Source organism: Ciconia boyciana, chromosome 7 (genome assembly GCF_034638445.1).
Source record: "Ciconia boyciana chromosome 7, ASM3463844v1, whole genome shotgun sequence".
Classification (NCBI taxonomy): domain Eukaryota; kingdom Metazoa; phylum Chordata; class Aves; order Ciconiiformes; family Ciconiidae; genus Ciconia; species Ciconia boyciana.
The window spans coordinates 2,451,834-2,475,447 of NC_132940.1; the positions used below are offsets into that span (position 1 = coordinate 2,451,834).

Consider the following 23,614-nt stretch of genomic DNA (forward strand, 5'->3'; position numbering starts at 1 on the left):
CTGTCTCAAGGGGGACTTGCCTATCAGAGGAACCGCTCACAGCAGATCAGAGATTATTGGTTGTTGTTAGTAAATTGATTTAGTAGCTTGGTCACGAGTATTTAGAAACATGATTTGTAAGTGGACTTTGTTGAATTTTGGCTGGGAGATGAGTGCATGGTCTGTGGAATCAAACTCCAAGCATTTAAGCTTCCCAGACATACAACATGCAGGATGGGAGCTGCAGAAGCAGGTGGTCTGTTAAACGGGCACGGCACGATGCTGGAAAATAGAGTTGCATCCCAGCCTCAAAGCAAAGCAACCTAAATACATGCGTCTTTTCTGTTCCCTAACCTCCTGTCAAATATAATGTTAGACTCCGTGGCTTACTTCTCTACTGCGTGACGGCAGCGTAAGACCGTATGAAGGCGTGCAGGCCACATGGCATAGCCAAACTGGTATGCTGGCACCAGGATTCACACTTTCTCTTGCACCGTATTCCAGAGCTTCAGCGATAGTTCAGGTATCGCTGAAAAACCACGTAGGCACATGCCACACACAGCGCTGGTCACCATGCTGCAGGGGCACGACTCTGCCTGCTGCCAGCAAGCACCCACGGAAAGAAAACTGGGAGGGACTGGAAAACACAGACCATTTTGATGCACATACCATTTAGTTTTATTCTGTTGTGGGTTTTAGAGGTACACACACCTTCACAGCAAAATTTAAAACAACTTCTTTGCTTGCACAGCAGCACAAAACAGACCACCACCAGAACCGTCATGTGTAATACTGAACAAAAATATATCTAATGCCATGGATCAGCTGAGAACCAGAAGGTAGTTCTCCAGGTAGCAAAGCAAACTGGGTTTGATCTTTCCTTTCAGATGAAGCTATCATTAGTCAGAATTCTAAAGATAAAAGAAAGTTGTGTCAAATTCTTGTCTGATTCAGCTTTTATATCAACTGTATTTCCATAATCTCCATTTATTTTATATTCTTGGGAGGATGAAGTTTGAACATAATATTTCAGAGGCTTCATTGTCTTTTGGTAATTAACAGTGACTCATTTCTTTCCATTCTAGATACATTTCAAGCTGTCTTACTTCATTCTGGATCGAGGTATATAATTACAATTGAATCATTAAAAGCCTTTTTTGTGTGCCTACAGCTACCTCTGTTTTGAACGACTAGTATCTCCAGGCAAATCTTGCAGCACCAAACCTGAGGATCATCTTCAATAAAATTACTGGGCTCACCTTGCAATTCCTACGAAAAGGGGATGCTACCATTTTGAGCACATAAGCAGACTAAAATCCAACGAATCAAATGCAAACTAAGAAAAAGATTATATAGCAATAACAAAATATAAATTGTGTACAAAAAGACATATATAAAATAATGATATTTTTAATTCAAAACCTGTGACTAATCCAACATGTTTCTTCTTAAAATTCCTCTATACCAACTACACCACACATAAATCATAGTTATTCTATTTAGGCCTTCTAGAAAACATAAAAATAAAAAAATATTCCAACTGAGAAGAAGATCCAAGAGCTTCAAAACCTGACAGCAACAGACAATGTCTAAATATAGGCAGTCAAAACACTTATCTGTATATTTTTAGCTGAGAAAATAACTTCAGTGATAACTCAGAGATAGCACAAATTTCTCTGCAGCAGTTTCTTTTTAGATAGGTTTGCATTTGTACTGACTATGTATAAAACAAGCAAGCAGTGACCCCTATATATTTGGGTTGCCCACCATTTTCGCCTATTATGAAGGATTCTTGTGATTTATTTTTATAAACAGATCTCCCAGATTTGTTGCATAATGTCAGATGGGGACGGGGGTCCACCAGTGACCCCCCACAAACCAGCCTTCTCGTAGCAGAGCCAGGGGAGCAGGCTAACTGTGAGTGCCGACACAGCATCAGGGTTTGGTTTCGTTTCTTTGACTGATCCTCTGCTCTACATAGTTCCTGGTCAGGAAGAACCACCATCCCCCCAAGCAAGTCAGCAAGAATGGGATATTCTCTGGTGGAAACATCTTACTAAGGCAGAAAGTAGCAAAATTTTAGAGAAGACATTTCTCTAAATTATCTCACTATCTACATTTCCTCCTCTACATCTTTGGGAGGTGTTAAAATGAAGCTGGGAGGGGCAACAATGACAACAAAAAAATCAAGGAATTCCCCTCTTCCCATACTAGGCAAGCAGCCCCTACCTCCCACCTTGGTGAACCCAAAGAGATTTAAGCCTTAGTGAACTTCTTTATGTAATCTTTACGATCTACCTGTAGACAACATAAGAACTATCTCACAACAGAACATTTTCAGCTTTTCAGAGACTATCTTGAGGAGTCCCCAGCGCTCCAAGCTCCTACCAATTCCAGTGTTCAGCACCAGGAATGACCCATCCCTAAATGTTCCACCAGATAATATTTCTACCTCCTGGAGAACAAACAAACAAAATCACTGAGCAGATGAAATCCTTTAGGACTGTTTCCAGATCTAACCTCTTCAATACATCTTTCATATTGTTAGGAAACTTAGGACAAATCATAGTAAGTCTGATTTTCAAAACTAAGCTATCATATACCTTTTCCCCATAGAATGTATGAGATGTTATGACGAATACAGTTGACCTCCTTTTTCAAGGCAAGTAAATGCCCCATGGAAATGTGGTACAGGCTTTTGAATACAGGAAGCATGTTCAATCAGAATAATTGATCCTGCTCTATTACAACAAAAACTGATGTGATTTATATAAATAATAAACATTTTGGACCAGATGACATCCAGAGGTCCCTTCCAACTTCAACCATTCTGTGATTTAAATAATTTAAAATATAGGTATAAAAATCAAAAACATTTTTTTTAGGGTTTTTTTTTTTCCTCCTAGGTTTTTATTTTTCACATCATATGGGAAGCCAGCTCATCTATTTCTTTGCTATCCCAAGCTTGAAGCATATTTCTTCAGTTCTTATCTAGTTGAATTTGAAATGATCTAAGAAATAAGACTTCAACCTACTTCACAGGGTATTATCCCACAGTTTGAAACAACCTTTAAAAAAATAAAACAAAAAAGCCCCACACTTCTCCAAAACAGCATTGCTCCTCCTGAACTCCTGGTTTTCATCCCACTGTTCCTACTTAAGCTTCCTATTACCCTAAATATTTCCTCTCATTCCATGGGATTTACAGATTTCAAATATGTAAAGGAATGACTGGGCATATTACCTTCTACTCAGTTTACTAGCCTGACTACCTTTTTATTATCCTTTTTAACCCTCCATGCAAATCTCCGTCCCCTTTATCGTTCTAACTTTCCACATCTACCCCTCAGTTAATTACTAACAGCTTCGCAGTGGCCGGCCCTAGCTGAAGTCAGCATTTCTGCTGCAGGTTTGGTCTCGGACTCCACTGCCCAAAATTATACTGAATTTTTGTTTTGTTTTTAGTGTTGCATCTAATTTGCTGCCCACGATCACCATCTGGAGAAAAACGTGCAGTACTACAAGCATAGATTTTACACTACATACACGCGCCAGCCCTCGCCGTGCACACACGCTTTGGAATGCAGCAAAGTGCTCGCGCGTCCCTCTGTGCATACCCCAACTTCAGTTAAGATTTTCAGATGGACATGGAAAATAGGATCAACCCTTTAATATTTTCTTTTTAGATTCTGACCACCGACCCACACAATAAAATTCTTTCAGAAGAAAACAAGCTGTAGACCTGGTCACTGACAAATGACTAGCAATAATACACCAAGCTCACAAACACACAAAACACTATAGTTTGCTGGTTAATTACGAATGCTGTAAAAAAAAAATAATCTTAAAGACAGACTAATGGTTCTTTTTTTTTTTTTTTTAGTAAGTGGCAAGAATGTGGCTCGAATAGCGACCGACTCTGTTAGCAGACCACTTCCTTCAAAGCTGGTGAGCTCTCATTTCGCTCTCGCAGAAGAGCGAAGTAGCTTTTGCACTGGACAATCAGCAACACACGTATTTCAATACAGCATTTAATACCATAGCCCAAACGTTTAACAGAATCTCTATGTCCTGAAAAAGTGCACTCCTTACTATATTCAATATTAACCATATCAACTCTTGATAGACTTCTTAAGGCCTTTATTTCCTTACGCTTTGGGACTCATCATAGAACTTATTTTTGTTTCAACATAGAAACTTGATGCAAAGCTGTCAAAATGTCTCCACAGACCTGAGTCAAATGTGTAGAAATGGTGTAAATTAGAAGCTAGCTGTCAAACCTAACCCAGGAGCTGGTAAGTATCAAAAAATAGGGTAAGAGAACTATTTTGGATGCTCTAAGTGTAGCTACAAATATATTCTTCACACCCTCGTTCTTCTCTCTTGCCTGGATTTCTTATCACAAAGCTTTAGTTATAAAATATGGAGCGGGATTGTGGAAAACATTTTAACAACTTTTATGAAAATATGGACAAAATTTGTGCAAAAGAAGCTTATAAGACTTCTACATTCAGATTGACACTTGAAGATCTGTATCCTATATACCTCTTCCCTTGAAAGCTATTTTGTATGTGTACTGCCTTGCATTTTCACACAAAATATTATTACGTTGCAGCTGGCTTAGAATTATTGCTTTGGAGTCAGCCTGCCCATTATTTCTTCGCTGGTTACAGATCTTGTCAGAACAGCACCGGTCTCAAGAAAACACAGTTCTAACAAGAAAAAGAAAAAAAGACACTCAGGAGCAGCTTTATTTTTTAAGTTTCCATGTATCTTAAGTTAAAATATTTCTGTAAGTCATGGCTCACCCTCTCATGGTTCTTACTTTTGTATTACCACCAGAAGTTAAATTTAAGGTGATTTCTGAAAAAACGTGGCAGAAAAACTACTTACAGAAAGAATAGCCTTATTTTCCTCTACCCCTCCCAAATAATATGTTCTGTATTTGAACTCTGTTATTCTTTTCTTCAAACCACAGTTCCTGCAATCCCAAGAACAGCTAACAGTGGTCAATAGGTAGCACAATTATTTAGTTCTAATCTTACTCCAGTAAGTGCTGCCAGAAATCAATTGAGATTTTTTTAGGTATATATGGATAGATTTTTTTTTCTCCCCCCCTCCTCTTAGCCACAGATTTATTTTCACATCTTTGGATGTCAACAGAACTCCTTGGAGTCATCTCAGCCCATTCATGATCCTTCCTAAAGTTAACATACACAGATAAAAACCCTCCACCTTCCCAATACTGGGAAGCATTGTATTTCACATTTGTGGCATCTCCTAAATTGCTTCAGGAAGAACCACAGATATTATTATTATACGTAAACTCTCTTCCAGGATTTCAGTTTAGAAATCTCATTTGGTAACAGAGATATTTGCCATTTGGCATTTTGCTCAATACAGAGCACAAATAGTGAAATGCTTCAGAGCAACGGAGATCAGAGTGAGCCTAAATAAACCATTCAGAAGAAAGTGAAACAGTATTCCAGCACAAGAACAATAAAAAGTTAAATAATGAGTGTATAGCGGTGATTTTGTGCTAACAGGAAATGGAAGAACTGGAGGAATGGCTCAGCAGAATGCACACCCCAAATACACACAGTGAGAGTCTCCCCAGGGATTTAATCAAGTTAACAGGAGAAAAGAGAAGTAACCACAACAGAGGCAGAGCTCTTGTTACCTTACAGTTCAGAGCAATCCTCTGGTGATCGGGTTTTGATTTATCCCTGCCTCTCCAGAAACTTCATTACTGTTTTTTTTGGTTAAGATGACAAATTTCTACAAAGACTACAATGGCTTGCACAAATAGGAAACAAACCCCCAAACCGAAGTGACTTCTTTGTTCAGTATGAAACGCCCATGGAAAGCCCCACTTCCATCATACCTGCCCTAGTAAAAGAGACAATGTCCGTTATAAAAGTTTTGTATGTGTTTCTGAAGATACACTAAATATAAGAGAGTAATGAGGAACTTGTATATCAGCATGAAAAGTTCACTGTCATCACGATATCGCTAGGAAGCTCTTTCACAATCTTACAGTCATTACAAAAAAAAGATGATAGCTACTATGCACAGTAGACAAATGAAATAGAGACAGTATTTCTAGGAATCATGTTTCATGTCATAATAATGAGGTGTTTCACATCTGTCTTTGGGGTTTCATATGCACAGAAATAGATTACAGAAAGCTCGGGTAAACCTACACACTTCTGAATGAGTCCTATTGATCTCTTGTAGAAAGCGTCTCCAAGCTACAACTCTATGAACCTTCAGGAAAAAAAAACATATTAAGTGAATGTTAAACAATTTGTATTGGACACCTAAGAGTTATGATGATTTACTTTACAGAAAACCTAAATCTGGACCTTACATTGTTTATGCATTTTAGTTGTGTGGACCCCAAATGTCTTAGACCAAGGCCATCTACATTTAAACTTCAGTGAAGAGTTTCCTTTTTCAGGATTCACTAAATCCACTGCTGTAACAGTATCAATGAACTCGATCTTGTACAAGCTGTAGCAAGACCGTCTACCTTTGGGAAGATAAACAGAGGTCAGGAAACCTCTGAACCCTGAAGCTAAACCCAGGGAATAAATTTAGTGAACAATTTCCATAGCCCAGAGACATCATGTTAGGGGCCTAAAGCAGCGCAACGTGAATATTCAGCGCTGCATTAATGGGGTCGATTCACGGACTAACAAAGATACATGCCACGCTTCCAAGGAACAGCATACTGCCATTACTTTCCACCGAAATGCTGGGAAACACAAGACAACTGGCAGAAGACAAATCAAGAGAGATTCTGACCAGACATACAGAGACTTTTTTCGGAGTTGAGGACAGTCACGCAGCAGAACAGGTTGCCCAAAGAGGATTGAAGTCTCCATCCTTGGAGGTTTTCAAGATCAGGCTAGATAAAGCCCCCTGAGCAACCTGGTCTGCCCTCACAGCCGACCTCGCTGCGAGCAAGGGGTTGGACCAGAAACCTCTTGAGGTCCCTCCCAGCCTGAATTATCCTATAATCTGATGAAACTAAGAGTTGGATACTCTTTGGATACCAGGAATATCCTCTTTCCTGTCCCAGTCTGAGACTTACACTGTTTAATGGCATTAGGCTCCCTACACGTAAAGCCTTTTTCCCCCCCTGATTGCTTAAAACATGTTAATTTTCTGCCTGCGGCCTCAAGCATTTTTATTAAAGCTCCAAGGAAAGATACCAATAAAGTGAGGTGGAAAAAAAAAGACTTGTAATATAAGAACGGTCTTACTGGTCAGGTCAGTGGTCCATCTAGCCCATGAACTGGACTCCTACAAGAGATTAAAAGCACAGAACAGAAAAGAACAGAAGGCAAACACATATCATACTTCCCCTCAAATATTTCTCAGTCCTAAACACATGCAGCTCAGAAGCTGAACAAGAGATAGGGTTTACACATTCAGAAGGAAATCACAAGATTACTCCTCCAAGGATCTGTTAAGCTTTCCCTTGAGCCTGCTCAAACTTCTACAGCAAAAGTTCCACAGCATAACTAGAAACTGCATAAGGAACCACCTCCTTCCACTTGCTTCACGCCTGCCATACCAATTTATTTGGTGGCCCCTTGTTCTCATATTGGAAGGGACAATAAGCAACAGACCAACTACGTCTTCATACCACTAGCAAGATCTCGGTCCTATCCCTTTCCTCAGCTGTCTTTTCCATGCTGAAGAGTTCCAGCCTCCTTGGTCAATCCCAGTACTATGTTTGATCATTTTAGAGGCCTTTAACTCTTTTTAGTTCTGCTATACTCTTTTTTGAGAGGAAGGACCAGAACTGTACACTATATTCAACATTTGACCAAGTAATGGGTTCCTACCGTGGCGTCCTGATGTTCTATGTTTTAGCCGCTATTCTTTTCCTTCAAATCTTTAACAATTAATTTGCTTTTTTGACCATTAATAAGCACTGAACTTGCAACTCTATTGGACTTTTATCCTATACCCCGGATCTTGCTCCTGAGTAGTAATATTGTTTTGCAGCTACAATTCTTTCATGCTCAGCTATATCACTTTGTATTTATCTACACTAAAATTTTCCTATCACTTTATTGCCCACTCGCTGAGTCTCTTAATGCTCGTATCATTCCAAAGCTGTTTCAACACAATGGCACACATAGGGCTTACACAAATATAACCTGCCTCTGGGGTACATTTCATGCAGAACTGAACCACAATATAGAAGCCCAAACAGCTTAGGGACCAGATCCCGCTTGCGCCGCTCCTACACAAAAAAATCTCAGTCATGACTGTGCTCCCTGAGAGTATGGTCAGGCTCCGAGTAACTGGAAATCACGTAGGTAAGGAACTGCCTGGCATGGGGGAGAGAACAGTGCTGACCTATTCAAAAGCCCTTGATGACTAGAACTTGAACAGAAAATGGGAAAGATTAGATGAATTTTCTGCCCAGCTGTCAGAGCAGTCAACCTAACTGGTGCCCAAGTCAGAAGGGTGAGGGGGATGCAGAGACGCCTGTGTAACAACGCGTTGGAACACTAACCAGCAACTCCCAACTTGCTATACGGCTGTAAACAGATAGGACAGATTCAAGCAAAACAGAGAAGTTGGAAGCTATCTGCTCACTTACAAGAGATTAACAGCCGTAACCTGAGTATGAGTTATAAGTGTTTTCTCTCTGACTGGCATACCGTTCAAGAAAAATACAGTGCAATACAATACGCATACCTTGACTCTGCTGTAATGGAAGAGAGGAGCAGCAATGCCCCCTTGTGTTACAAGGGAAACTAATGAGAAATCCATTGCAATCCCTCGCATTTTCCTAAACCGCGTATGAAGGTGTATTCAAAGATCAGGACTAATTCATTCTTAAAAGCACACCTTATGAATAGGCTCTCAATTGTCTTGCAGTCAAGACTACAAATTGCTGCAGATACACAAAAGGGAATACTCATAAAATGCTCATAAAGGTAAACCAACCCTTTTATTGTCAAAATTCACATTCCATCTGAAATTAGATAACTCATTTTGTTAAATTTATCCACAGCAATTAAATGCAAAAATTGAACAAAAGCCCCTGCTAATTCCTCTTTGATTTCTGTATCTCATCTATTCAACTGAGTAGTTTAAAAATCCTATTTTCAGTAGGAAAGCTGTTTTCAAAGGACTCTAACAAATGAATCCAGGATGTCCTCTTTAATTGTTCAAATGCAAACTGAAATGCCAGCTCTGAAGAGTGCTGAGCTTAACAGAAGCTAAAACCAGATTCAAACTTGGCAATAATGATGTGAACATGTCTTGCAGCCAGCAAATTAAATTGAGAGTGGAGCATTTAAAAACTAGAATCTAAAGCACACTTGAAATCTGAAGTTGACAGTACAGGTTTTAAGGTTGCATGGCAATGCAATTTCAAGATTCATATTGCAAGCTGGACGTCTAACCTTATTTGCCATTAAAATCTACCATTGCATGAACACTCAGAGTTTTGTCTTCCTCTGCTCCCTCTAGATGAATTTCCTTGTTTTGGCACTTAACACTCAGCTTCTGTTTTGGAGCTCACCTCGTGGCAACCCCCTTTTAATCAGCTCTCTGATAGTTTCTTTGGGACTTTTCTTGAGCTTAACATCAGACTCAAATGCCTTTCCAGGCCTTTCTTCTAACACATGGACAGCAAATAGCCAGAGAGCTAAAGCCTTTTTCCTCTATCTGTTGTAGAAGAGTCTACCACCATCCTGAATTGTTCTGTGGGTGGAAAGCTAGTAACACAAACTCTCTGGCCAAGACTGGAATTTACGACACAAGTTTCATGAAGGTGCACAAAAAAAAGTGAACAGAAGAGGCTTTAACAGAAGTAGAATTTCAAAAAAAGGCAATTACTTTGTAAAATTACATCCATGACACACCAACTGAGAGACATCAACAATACTGATTAGTATATACAAGATAAGTATCTAGCATCTTCCAAAAAAAAAAAAAAAGGAAAAAGGCCCCACTCGAAACCAGAAAACAACAAAAAACCCTAAAAAAAGCCAAAAACCAACCACATGAGATTCATAACAAAGGGAAATAACCTACCAGTCTTGGTAAGTGGTGATTGCAATACTTGGAGGCGTCAACAAAGGCAGAGTTGTTGGTCTACAGACAATGTCTCTGTCAGGTGTCCTTGCTTTTTCTGTTTGTCTTTGGGATAGTGGTGGTAACTGCAAATTACCAGAACAACATCTTCGTCCTCTCCAGAGGTCTATGCCCAGAGCATGGCTGGAAGTACTGTAGGACTTACTCAGCCCGCACTCCAGGTAATCCAGAGCATTCTGCAAAGACAGAAAAGCCACTGAAGTTCTGCAAACAAATGTTTTCCTCTATGAGGATAAAACACATTCAATTTTTATTCTACAGTCATAGCTACTCACAAAAGATAACTGTATGATGAAATCTTGGCAGAGCCCGACTCCACTGCATTGTTATTTTATGAAGTTATGAATGAACTTGAAAATCCACTCATAACTTGTCTAAGCTAAATTCAACATCTAATTCTAATCTAGTGGAACCCTTCAATAATCCAGGTCACTTTTGTGATATCTTAAACTTTCGATATTTTAAACTTTTTCAGAGAACATTCCACTCAACATCCACCTTACGTATCATTCCTCTCCACAGTGGTTTGCTGCTTTTTTTTGATGAATCACCAGGCAGAGAAAGGTGTCAAGAATACTGGACTTAAATACATCCTGAATTATCCAAAGGCTATTCAGTGAGAACAACTCCCAGCAAGGCTACCTTACGCTATGTCTGGCATTGCTAGTAGAAACAGTCTCAAAAAAAGGTTTTGATCAGTTGAAGCAGTTTTTCCTCTTCTAGTTTCTACTGATTTTTATTTAAAAACATTACCATGATCACAGAACTGGCTGTCAGTCTTCTCAAACCCAAGCCAGAAATTCTCCCACAGTGGAACAGCACTGCAAGACGGTTGTCAGTTTTGGTCTTACCCAGAGAATTTTGCTAGTCAAATATAGTTGTTCAATATAAATGAGAATATTTCTGTATTGTGTGTTATGAGCTACCAGTAGAAGCTGGAGGGTTATTATAATCAGTGTATATATATCTATGGCAACCCCTCTACATTTTTCCTCTTCTTCTACCTGCTCCTGAATTTTGGTCTCCTCCCTGCTCTCTCCACCCTTCACAAACCTTTCCAACCCCACCTTTATAGCCTCCCCAAATCTCTCGGTTCACTTTCCCTACAAACTGCTACCACTGCACTCTCCCAGCCAGCACTGAGTAACTTAAAAAAAAAAAAAAAAAAAAGAAAGAGTGGTTTAATGTTCCATAATCAGTTATTAGGTCCTTCATGAACAACTGCAAAGTAGCATGAGTCCTCCATTGCCTCAGAGTTTCTAACAGAAAGTATGTTCTCCGTTGTCATGAGACTATTAAAGTAAACAACTCCATGGTACCATCTACTCTCTTACCTCAGCAAGGAATCTCAACATGGGAAAGAAAGACAAAACTCATGGGAGGAAGGCGTACTACCAGTTTTCTCACCTCTCCCTACTTGCTTGCCCATCCCACAACCATGGGAAGCATCCAGACGGGAAACAACATGGCCCACAGCTACTTTACTCCTTGCATATAGCCTGAAGTGCTATAAGGCATGCTGGTGCAGATCCATGAAGCTACTAAGGCATCATCATCATAATGACCTAGATAGAAGTTTAAAATATTTGGCATGCTGTGTTTCCAAAAATATGCCAGAGATCTTCAGTGATGCAAACCCTACTCTTTCACAGCACAAAATCAGGTCAAAAATACTCCTAGGAACCCCAGAAAGGAAAGCCTGCCTTCTATACGAGGATCTGACTTAATCTGCCTTTATTAATAATCTTTATAAGACTGTTTAATTTTTTTGTTATTATTTAAGAAGTGTACAGCAGAGCATTCTAGTTTCCCATTAGATTTCAGATGCCTGCTTTCATTAAAATCAGCAAGGACTAAGTTGACCCAGCATCACACGCAGGCAAACTGACTATGAAGCAGCGCAACATGTGGTCTAAGAGTGTAAAAAACCCACTTATTTATTGAAGGAGTGCTATAGGGTACACTAACTATTAGGTTCCACTCCTCCACTGTATTTCTATATACATTCCATGAGATTTTCCATCTTTGGTGAGCCCCAGCTGTGACAAACAAGACAACTAAGGCTGCGGTTATCTTGCCATCATTACAAACTGATACATTTCTCCAGAGAATGGGAACTGGAGTTTAATTAATAGGGGATTATGATGATGATTAGCAAGTGTAGTAATGGAATAACACATGCATCATCACATTAGGTGTTCAGCAACCACAGTGGGGAGGGATGTTGAAACACTTGTAAGTATATAATTACAGCACATGCACAAAGATGGGATCCAGACCAGAGCTTCCATGAGGTATGGAAATGTTCAGTCCCTGCTGCCTGCCAGTATTACGCTGACCAAAGACCAGTAAAGTATACGCTCTGCATATGACTCCTCTAAACTTCTCATGGTGTGAGGGTCGGTTTGTTTGTTTTTAAATGTGCCGGGCTTATTTTCTGCTTATCGTATGAGCTGCAAACAACTCTAAGGAAATCAATGAGTAACCAAAGCAAAACCAGCTGATACTTACAAAATAAGACAAAATAAACTTTTAATCTCTTTTTCATGAAGTACTGGGAGAAATAAAACATGCCTTTAGAAGAAACTTACCTCATCTGCAGTTACTGTCATGACACTTCTGCTTTTCTTCATTATTGAGATTGAAGTGCACCCCGTTATAAGAAACTCTTGTTGTTCAATCCAATTTCTTCAGACAGGCAACCTGAAAGAAAAAAAATTGTATTTTTTAACAACAAGCTGTTTTGATAATAAACTATGGAGCTAACTGCTAACATCACAGCTGAGTTATAACTTACTGTCCATTTTCATAAAAGACTTGGCAGCAGATGTTATGCAAGCGTAGCTCCCTATTAGTGAAAGGACAATTCAATATTTAGTAAAAACATGTTAAAAGTAACCAGTATTCACAAGGCTCTGCAATCTAAGCAAGCCCTGAAACACGTCTAATAATACGGGATCAAAGCTAACAGGTTCTACTTGCAGAGACCTTTTCTTTAAATGAGCCCTTTTCAGAGGTACAGTATAGAAGGTCTCCAAGGACGGCTTGAGCTGGCTCTCATAGAAGAAAAGGAATTGCATTTGTATGCAATTCTAAGATTTAATCATAACTCACAAACATTATTTATTATTACACTGGCACGCACACACCACTTCATCCACTAAATTACAGCCTTCTGTAGAGGGTGACACTGCAGCCACTTTGAACTGTGCAAGAGTGCTAAGGGGAATGAAACACAGCCGAGCAGCTGAAGCAGCAGGGGAAACCAGCACATGGGAACAAACCCCCTTGGAGTGTTCCTAGGCCCTTTCTTGCTGTGGATTTAGTGCTCATAAAAAAGCTACAGTCATGATTATATAGAGAGAACACTGAGGGTTGTGGGCTTTTTCTTTTCTTTCCCCAAAGAACAGGTAGAGCTGGACTGCCGCTTTTTGCATGCTGACAAATTTTCTCCCCTGCTTGGAAGGATTAACTTTGAGGGGGAAGACTGCTGAAGGGCCACTGTTCATAAACTTCAGTGCTGAAGCCACCACAAGAAGCTGTGCAACGGTTTCAGGCTTGGTGATGTTAGACTTCTAACATGATGCTCACGCTGAGAAATTGGGGATTTTGAACCGTATTCAGATCACCTCTTCACGCACTGCAAGTTCAGGAGAGCAATAAGCAATTCAGACTGCCTGCAAAAAAGACCCTGGTGACCTACCCAGACGATGAGGAGTTGATGTGGCATCAAAATTAGGCACCTAATTCTCTTCCCTGCCACTACCAGCAGTCAGGGTCCCAGAAAGCAGGCAGCCTGCAGCACTCACTTTTACTGCAAGGTTCGAAGCCCCGGCAACAGGTACTGAAAGCTATCTTACACAGCAATTGCTGGTTTTACAGACCTGTTCCTTGGTTCCCACACCACAGTGAATTCAGAAGTCTGAACGATCAAGCATGGCAGCTCAGCTTGGCTTACAGCCACCACACGACTGTGCCATGGAGGGTTCAGATTCAGTTTAATACCATTGTGCTCAGGTTAAATGCTATTTAGCTTGCACCTCTACCTATTTAAATCAAAAAAGCTTAAAGAAAAAAAGCCACACTAACTCTCAGGCATTGCATCTGAATAGAGAGTGATGCCTCTGATCACAGAGGTCTAAGGACATCACGGCCTCCTCTGCTCTTCCATGCACAAGACAAGTGCTGTAACGAACCTTCTTCCCTCTAAACCAGATCACTCTGGGGAAAAAAGAAAGAGAGAGAGAGAGAAAGAGAACAAAACAAACTCAAACGAAACACTGACACACAATGCCAGCCCTGTAGTTGAGTCTGCCTGCAGTTCTGGCTGTGGCACAGGCACTTCCAGTTGTTTTCATTTCCTCAGGGTTCATACATCCAACACACATATATCCCTTCATCGCCAGCCAAAGCATTCGGAGCGCTCAGATCCATGCCAGACATAACTCACTGCCATTTCAGCACAAGTGCCAGCACACAGGGCTGTACGCTTCATCCTGTGTGAAGCAGCACTGGAAAAGAGCCGAGGGATTTGTCTTCCAGAGCACCTAAACAGCTTCCCTCCACAAAAGGATGAACAGGACCGTCCAGGAGCAAAGGACGGAAAACAACAAAAAGCACTCTGTAAAGCCTCCCCCCAGGCTTGCTCTCCTCTCGGCATCCATCGCTGGCTGTCACCAGACCCAGCCCGGAGGGAAAAACACATTTATGGCCTGATCAAGAACCCTCCTCTTACGACAACAGGCCACATGCATGCAGCAGCTAAGCAATCAGGGTGGGTTTAGAGATTAGAAGAGTGGAACGGCTATTAAAAACCTGACACTTGGCAGCACGGTTGGGTGGCAACATTACTTCTCTCTGCAAACCTTATCTAGCTTTTGATCCATATTACAATTAGATGAGCAGGCTAGAAGTGAGAAAAGTCATTACCCTATTAGCAGCATAAAAGTCATACTACAGTATCAGAATAAAATTGTAGAATAAGTTTAACAATTTTATCCATCTTCAACAGTTGGGAGAAACTAAAAAGCCCTGTTATAAAAAGAACCCAAAACTGACAGCGGATTAGACGATACCGTGCAGGTAAAGAAGACCATAACAGTGGTATGAACCCACACACTAGGAAGATATGGCGTGACTATTTGCTGCCAGAAATAAATACATACACTTCTGTAACATGCAGACAAAATTCATAGAACGAACAAAAGAAGGAAGCGGTTTCATAAGCAGCAGAACTAAGCAGATTTGTGTCTCAGAGGTAGATCCTTTAGTGCTTAATAAAGTACAAGTTTGAGATGTTTGCGACTGCCCTGCTGTGCAGTTTGTGATGCCCAAGGCAAACGAGCTCACACTGCGGCATGTCCCGCAGTGGGACTAACAACTGCGTCTCCCTCCCGAATATATGTCAGTTCACAAAATGACGTAAATAAATAAGTAAATACATGATAAAGTAAATAAGTAAACACATAAATAAGTACCCAGAAAAACACCTTTGGAAAAAAAAAAATCTGAAAGAATGAGAGTCTAAGAGTGTCTCCTAAATTTTGCTGAACTTTAGGATCAGAACTGACACTGGGAGACGAGACACGGAGAGATGGACCAGACCGACTAGCAGATTGTTTCTGTGGAAGCCTGAGTCCTCTTATACCACAACTTCCTTTCCTTTATAAATATTTATCAATTTGTCAAAGCAAGTTTAACCAGAACATGAATAATTATAAAAAAACTTACATATTTTGTTCAATGTGGATTGCATTTCTGAAGAGCCTACCAAGAAAATCTAAGACTTCCGTTAGTCATTACTAACTTACTGTTAAAATCTGAGTCATTCTTTTCTTGTGTCTTTACATAAAAGATCTGACACCTGGGTTGAACATCTAGGGGGAAAAAAAAAAACCAAAAACACCCCAAAGAGGCTTACTGGAAAATTTTTCCCATGCGCATTTTCTAATTCATGCAATCTTTTGTTACAAGGAAAGAGCTTCTCTCCGCTACCCAAATTCTCCAAAAAGAAACTATATCCCAGCAGGCTGGTTAAGTGTGGGTAACAGGGAATGCCTAAAAGCAGGAAGGCTTTGCATTTGATGTTAGACTACAAAGAAAAGTAGTCTTTCAGTGCTACAGTTCGGTCTAATCCATTTTGCTGGAATATATCCTAGGTAGGGTATGAGATTTCTTTTTACACCAAGCTGACCTAGTTCTTCCACCTGAACTTTTTTGTGCCCAATGACCATGTTTTTCAAAAATGGCAGTAAACGCTCCAGCAATTTCAAAGGGATAAAGCCTTATAGCGAAGGTATGAACTAACAGGGCTCAAAACTGGCGACTGACAGTGGTGAGGATAAAACTACATGGATGCGTGTGATAAAGCCTGCTTTTCCTACATACTTTTTTAAAAATAGCTATTCAACTCATCCAGTGTGAAATCCACTATTTAAAGAAATTCCTAAAATGTATCTTAACGTGCAAGTTCTGGTATGATTTGAAACACAAGACACACATTTCACCATGTCACTGTTTTCCCACACATTTTGGCTTCTGCATGGGCAGCTTTAAAGCCACAGGGTTCTATGACGAGCAGATTAACCCTCTCACCCCTAAAGATACTCCCCTCCTCAATGAAACCGAGACAAGGCAGGGCCAGGAGAATTACATTTTTGCTGCTCGTGAGGTGCTAGTTCTTTGGATTAACAAAAGCTTTTGGCAAGCAGAGCTGTTTACCTGGCTGCTTTCATACTCTAAATTCATTTCCTCCCACTTTTCAAGAAGGCAAGACACAAAGATTGAGACATAGCGAAAAAACAAAACACACCAAAACCTGGTAAAACCCAGATAATACAGCACATTCTGCAGTACCATTCCTGTTTCTTCCCTGCTGCCAGCAGTGCTGCCCAGGCCACAACACACATTATTTTTCCCAGCAACAAAATGCTGATCCTTACAGGTTCAGCAGAACCTGAAGATGATCAGAGATAAAAACAGAAACCTGAATGGTGAATTAATAGAGAAGCTTTACTAAGGAAAAGGCTGGGATGAAGGAGATTATCTGACCACACAGATAATTACATCATTTGTGAGCTGCAATTAAAACAACTTGATTCTCCTTAAAGATCATCAAAACTTCACAGGGTGAAGTACATACTCAGACAGGGTGACAGTCACCAAAAAAAAAAAGTTATAATCTCGGGTCTAGCTCTCCCAGACAAAATACATGGGCTCTTACTTCAGGCTTGGAAATTGCACACAGTTCCTTGTAAGAAAAATAAACCCTACGTGGATTTAACATTGGGCAAAGGCAAGGTGAGGTATAAATAGCAACTGGTACCTGAACAGTGATGGTTTTGTATTTTACCTTAAACAAAACCAGCAAGTTCAAAATACGAGAGCAATACTTCGCCCTCGGATTGCTAAGAAGGTCAGCTTGCTTACAAAAAAGGAAATGGAGGTCATGGCCAACTGGTTGCACAGCATGGCAGCAGCACCGCGGGTACTGGAGCTATCCACCTACAGCAGGAACAAGCATGCAGTATGTTTACAAGCTGTACATACAACAAATAAAACTTCAAAGAAATACCAGTCAAATGTTTCTGCAGAATTACATTCCCCTGAAAAATTAGCTTCAGGAATTTCACCATTTTATTTTTGCATCACACGCAGGTCTTGAGCCACGGAAGAATTAACTGTACCTTTTTCCCTTTCACCAATTTAGGCACTATGCTATTTTTTCCAGCACTGAGCCCTAAAGTTTGAGCTCTGTGACTACCACTATTATGTCCAGCGACTTGGACACAGCCTCCCAGAAATACATACATAAGAATTTCCCAAACAGCCCTTTTTACTACTTATTTAGAGAGCAAAAAGTTGTTTTTTCAGTGGTCCTTTCCCATTTCTTGTGAACAGAAACAACTAAACTGGTCTGCAGAGCTTATGGCAGCCCCTTTCCTCCTCAGAAAACTCAATCTACTATAATTTCCATGAAATGCTGAGATGATTTCATAGCACTACACAAAATAAAAGCAAGGGCATCTATTAGCACAAATGCCTGGAGCCTATGAAAACAGACTCAGAAAAGAAGGATTTGCCCTGAGAAGTAAAACTAGCTTTATTTCCTATCACTGCAATTCTCAAATAAACTAAGCCTGCTATAGCAGTGCTAAGGAGCTACCAACACCATCCAACTAGCCAAGTGACTACTTCACTTTGTCCTCTTCCAAGGCTCCTTTAAGCTTTCTTGTAATTGCCAACCTGTGAATTACAGGCTGAGTATGCAAACTGAGACTAAATTTGTTTGCTGTTTTTAAGCTACCAGGCATCTGTGCGATGTAATAAAGTTGCTAATTTATCTACAGTATAAATTAAACCAATTCTTTTATTATAAAAAGTGAATGCTATATGCAGGATACTCTTTGTACATATTTGAGAAAGTTCTGCCAAAGTTGTGCAAGGCCAAATAAAAAACTTAAAAAAAAAAAAAAACACACACCTCCCTTCCCATGTTACCACTGGGTAAATTATCCTTATTAAAACAGTGTCTTAACTTTCATTAGGAGGTTTCTTACTGAGATATCGCCAAGGTTAAGAGGATTGCAAAGACTCATCTTTCCTCTGGCAACCTAATCATTAAAGCTGAGAATAACTAAGTCAGCCTATTCCAGAAGTTCCAGTAACTCTTTGATTTCCAGCAGAGGGTACAACCAGGCTGTCGCTGCTCTCCATTTATTTCAGTTGTGATAGGAAAATCAATACTTATCTGAACATATCATTACATTGCTTACTGTCATTAGGCCTAACATGCTCTGCAGAACTTCCGTGAAATACAAGCAATATTTTTCCACTATTACTGCTGAGAAAATATGACTGGTTTTTTTTTTCAGGAAACTTTCTGGCAAATGTTAATAGCCTGGGCAGAAGAAAGAATTGCAGAAAACACTATTCTATTTTCTTTACTATGCTAATGATTTTTAAATCTTATATTTCTAAACCAGTTTGTCTACTATTGCGGTCAAATGCAATTAATTTAAAAATCAGTTCTGACAGCAGCAAAGAATACAGTTTAGTAGTGCTACCTACCAGCACATACAGGATTTTCAAGGTAATTACTTATGAAGCTTACTATTAAAAGATGCAATTTATACCTTTCTGTTTCATGTGCAAATGACTAGCAGAGCCTCCCACTCCTCGGAGCGGAGCTGAACAGCATTCAGAGAGCAAAGAACAATTATTAATTATGCTTTTTTAAAAAGAAGCACCTCAATTTAAAAATACAACAAAAACCCATGCAACAGAAAATGCACCCGACGCAAATTTAGATTTAGATAGCAACCCCTCTTTAGATTGGTAGGTTGCTTTTTATAAAAAACAGACTTCATGTTCCCCATGTGTTTTTATTAGGACAGGAGCATAATGCCCTAAGCCTTGCTGGTCTACATAGATAACGGAAATGCTGCAGATCAGGCAGGATTAGCATGTGCTGGATGAACAGCGTGGGGAAACTTACTGTGTCACCGCCAGCTAATGTGGCACTTGCCTCATGCCACTGATTTATTTCTTACCTTCCTAAACTCACCCAGATATTGCTCTAGTCCAAGAGGAGAAGTTCTAAGATCCTCAGATCTCTCTTTCCCCTACAGTTTTTATGGGAAGAGCCAAGTTCAAACAGCCTGCGAGAAGGATTTTTTTCCCTTCTTTTTTTTTTTTTTTTAAAATACTGGAGCCATACAGCAAAGCAGCGCAATGACCCGAACCACAGAAGTACACAATCAAGCCTACAAATAAAGACCATCTTCAGAAGAACACATCCTCCAGAACTTTTGTAACAGAGGAATATTCCTAACCTTGCCAATTTTTCCCTTTGAAAAAAAAAAGCTAAAGAATAATGGGGAAAGATGAAATGCAAAATCAAAACAGCAAGAGGTTCCTAGAGAACCAAAAAAAAGCTAGCTGAGACCTGCAAAGGAGGGGACCCACAAAAGTAAGAAGAAATCTTAACTGTACACCGGCTGCACAGCAAGAGGCTGAAGAAGAAAGTCCAAAGCACCTACAAGCAACACTAACAGCGCAGTGAAGAGCAGACCCCTCAAACCCTGCACATTATGCAAGAGACAGGCTTAGCTACTCCACTTTATCACTGCTGCATCTGTGCCTTGCATCTGCATCGCAGGGCAGCAGCTCATCCCCCATACCGGAGCCAGTGCTGTGGCAAGATCTCGGACGACCTGCTGACCAGCTGTGCCCGGCCAACGAGGTCTGCAGGCGAGGGGAGAAGGCACGGAGTGATGCTGCAGCCAAGGTGGGCTCCTTCTGGTGAGGCCCCACGTGAGTAAGAGTCTTGCTATAAACCCCGTTTCCACACTGCGCTCCAGAAGCCTTCCCCCACCCTGCAACGAGCCAGGCACCACCTCGGTTCCTCCCCAGCCAGGCACACAGCCCCCTCTTTTTTTATTTTTTTTTCTTGTACTGTTTAGGCAGGTAAAAAATCCCATAAAAAATCCCAACAAGAATCTCCCTTGAGTTTCCCATAACCCTTCTTGCTGTTCTGTCTTATTGCCAGACAGCTTATAAAGTGGGAGGTAAGGGGCTTGAACAAGCATGATCAGATACCCAGCAGCATCTTCAAACAGGAGAAGGCACCAGTCAAGAGCTGGGGACAGAGCTCTCCACGATGCGGCACGGTGGTTTTCTGCACCAGACAGTCACGCTCAGGCAGGTCCCGCTCATCTCACAGCCCAGCCTCAAAAACACAACCACGCAGGCCATGAAACACCACCTAACGAAACAATCCCGTTGCTTAAGACAAAATCTATTCCATGGCCAATTAGAGTAAACGCTTCCGTAGTGATAACGGCGAGATCAGGTAACTAGCTTTTCTGACCACAGACGGACACAAAAACTAAATAAAAAGGAAAAAAAGATGCTCTGTGCCAAGGTAAACAGCTCCTGCTGTTTGTCTCCTGCCCCCCTGTCCTCTCTTCACCTGGAAGAAGGATTCTGCAGCTGATAAACTGCATTTTCATCAATTGTGCCTCCTAGACTGCTCATAAAAGACAATCCTGCAAGGAGTCCATGGAAAGAGAAGGAAGACTCCGGGGGAGACCTCTCCGTGCTGTGAAATGAGTACAAAATGAGGTTACTTCCAGGGTAACAGCATCTAGCCACGCACAATATATTGTTTCTAACAACGCTGCCTGTCTGCAGCATCATTTTTGTTAATGGAATACGAAGGATTTATTTTTTTAGATCACAGATTTTGTGCAGCAGCAGCTTGCTATTACTTTATTAAGTATGGGAATAATCATTCTGTGCTACAGTGCATTGTCTCAAAAATTTTATACAATATACTGGAACATGCACATCATCTCTCACAAGAAAAACAGCCATATATCAACAGTAAAGCTAACTGTCGTCTCAGCCTCTCCTACCTAGGTTTTGGATATATTTAACATCATTACAACACTTTTCACCCACAGACCTCAAAGCATTTGGCAAGTGTGCTCAGCCTTACAGTAGTGGCCACAAATCCACAGTGAAAAATAGGTGACTGACTCAAAATCACTTCTCAGTCAAAGCAGAGCCAGAAATAAGATGGAGAACCAGCTACGCTTACCGTTGCACAAGAGTGCCCAGGAAAGAGTACACAAGCTGTGTATGCACAGATTAGAAAAGAGAACCTATTTTTAACTCACGTTCTTTGCCTAACTCCCCCGTTTACTCTTTATCGAAAACCAGTTACATTCTGAGATTTCAAAAATAACTTAATCGTTCAATTAGAACTAAGGAAATTCTCTAAATGAAGGGTTTGAGGCTTGTCAGGAGAACTCAAACCCATTCCAAAATTCATGCCTAAAAGCATCTGTCATGATGCTCTCACTTTGGAGGACAAGTGGTTCGTCAAATGGCTCCGCTTTTCAGAAAGTCCCCTTTTCATACAGAAACAGAGAGTAGCTAAAAATTAAATTTCACATCTCATCTGCAAAGGCAAAGCGTGGCGTTCAGAGTATTAAAGAGGACATGACTGCATTAGCTTAGCATGGTCAACTACAAACCTGATTTATCCCAGTTTTCCTTCCATACTAGCAACTTCCAGAATGAAACTTCTGTCTGTCCGTCGAATAAAAAATTTTTTTAAAAAATTAAGACTAAAGGAAAAGCCTTTGGCATTCTTCAAATGCACAGATGTTTTCTACCAACCACTAGCTAAGACCACTTCCATTAAAATATTTTACTTCATATATTTTAAGAGGCATCTATGACAACATTTTCGTATTCTGAAAAACTAATTTAAAACAAGAGATTTAGAAAAAGCCTGATTTAGAAGAACATTTAAGCTCTCTTATTCCAGGATTTTTCTTTGAGCCAAAGCAGATGTTACTGTTTCTTTATACTACTGCTATTTCGTTTCCTTCAGTATCTGATATTTTGCTTGTTGGGAAAATATTTGCATTATTCTAGATTTCAGGCTGAAATGATCAGCATTTTTTTTTAAACAAAATGAAAGAATACTTTAGATCACACTGCAATTTCCTCAGAAATCAAGTGCTATTATGTTAGGTGAAAGTGATAACACCAGCATTTTCCTCAAACTTCTCACTGTAATTTTTTTCCTAGTTATTTAAAACTCTTCAAACCTTTAATTATGTGGGGTGATACTTCCAACACTCAGTGTCTGCCTCATGCTGCGTACTTTAGAAAGTTTTGATCAAATTCAGTCACTTTAAAGAGTGCAATTAATGAGGAGCGCACTGTTCAGTAACCTCTGCTTGCAGCATCCCCGTGCTTCAGAGCACAGACTTACCATTTCACAGGGATGAGCTTCATGTCACGGTTCTTTTGTGTGCGTCGCCACGAAAGTTCTGGCTCTTCTGTCCAAATTATTCAACACTTGAGTTGCAAAAGGAATTGCAAAACTGGAAATTCCAAAACATAGGGATGTATGACAGTTCCAGGTTGTTCAAAGCATGGTCAGAGGAATCCCAACCTGGTTACATCCAGCATCCCTGAGAAAATTACTACTGCTCTGCACACAGTTGGTAATTTTGAGAAATTATAGCAACTGAAAATTGAGTCTTGATGTCAAAAGTCAACATTTTTATCTATAGATGCAATAACTGATACCATTTCAATAGTCTCTGGTCCATAAAGGAAGAGACATTCAATTATTGCTAAAGAGGAGGCTGCCAACTGCAATTAATACTGCTCTTCTAATAGGATTTGAAAATTTGGGGGTAAAAGGCAGTTCCTCACCTTTGCAGCAATGAAGCAAAAGAATGCATTTGAAATATTTGAGTTCTTTTTAAAACAAGTAATTCTGTTGGCCACAGATGATTATGTACTACCCCATGTACCTTTCTTCCAGAAATAAAATATTCAGGTATTATCAGTACAGCATTCTTTCAAACTAACCTTATGTCAGGGCAGAAGAATATGATGCTTTTGCTTGTTCCAATGCAAAAAAGTCAAAACAACAGCACGACGTAGACACGAAATGACCGTTTTATGCCACAAGACATCA

The 23,614-nt window shown here is 40.2% G+C and overlaps 1 protein-coding gene across 1 annotated transcript in view; it reads right to left on the reverse strand.

Annotated features, from left to right (window-relative positions):
- LOC140654070 (3',5'-cyclic-AMP phosphodiesterase 4B-like) overlaps positions 1–11,536 on the reverse strand; it is a 136,991-nt gene extending 125,455 nt beyond the window's left edge. Inside the window, exons 1-2 of the mRNA XM_072867031.1 lie at positions 11,525–11,536; positions 10,048–10,283 (exon numbers count right to left, since the gene is read on the reverse strand). Of these exons, the coding sequence (XP_072723132.1) occupies positions 10,048–10,283; positions 11,525–11,536 (248 nt within the window). The remainder of the gene's footprint in view (positions 1–10,047; positions 10,284–11,524) is intronic.
- Between the last annotated feature and the right edge of the window lie 12,078 nt (positions 11,537–23,614).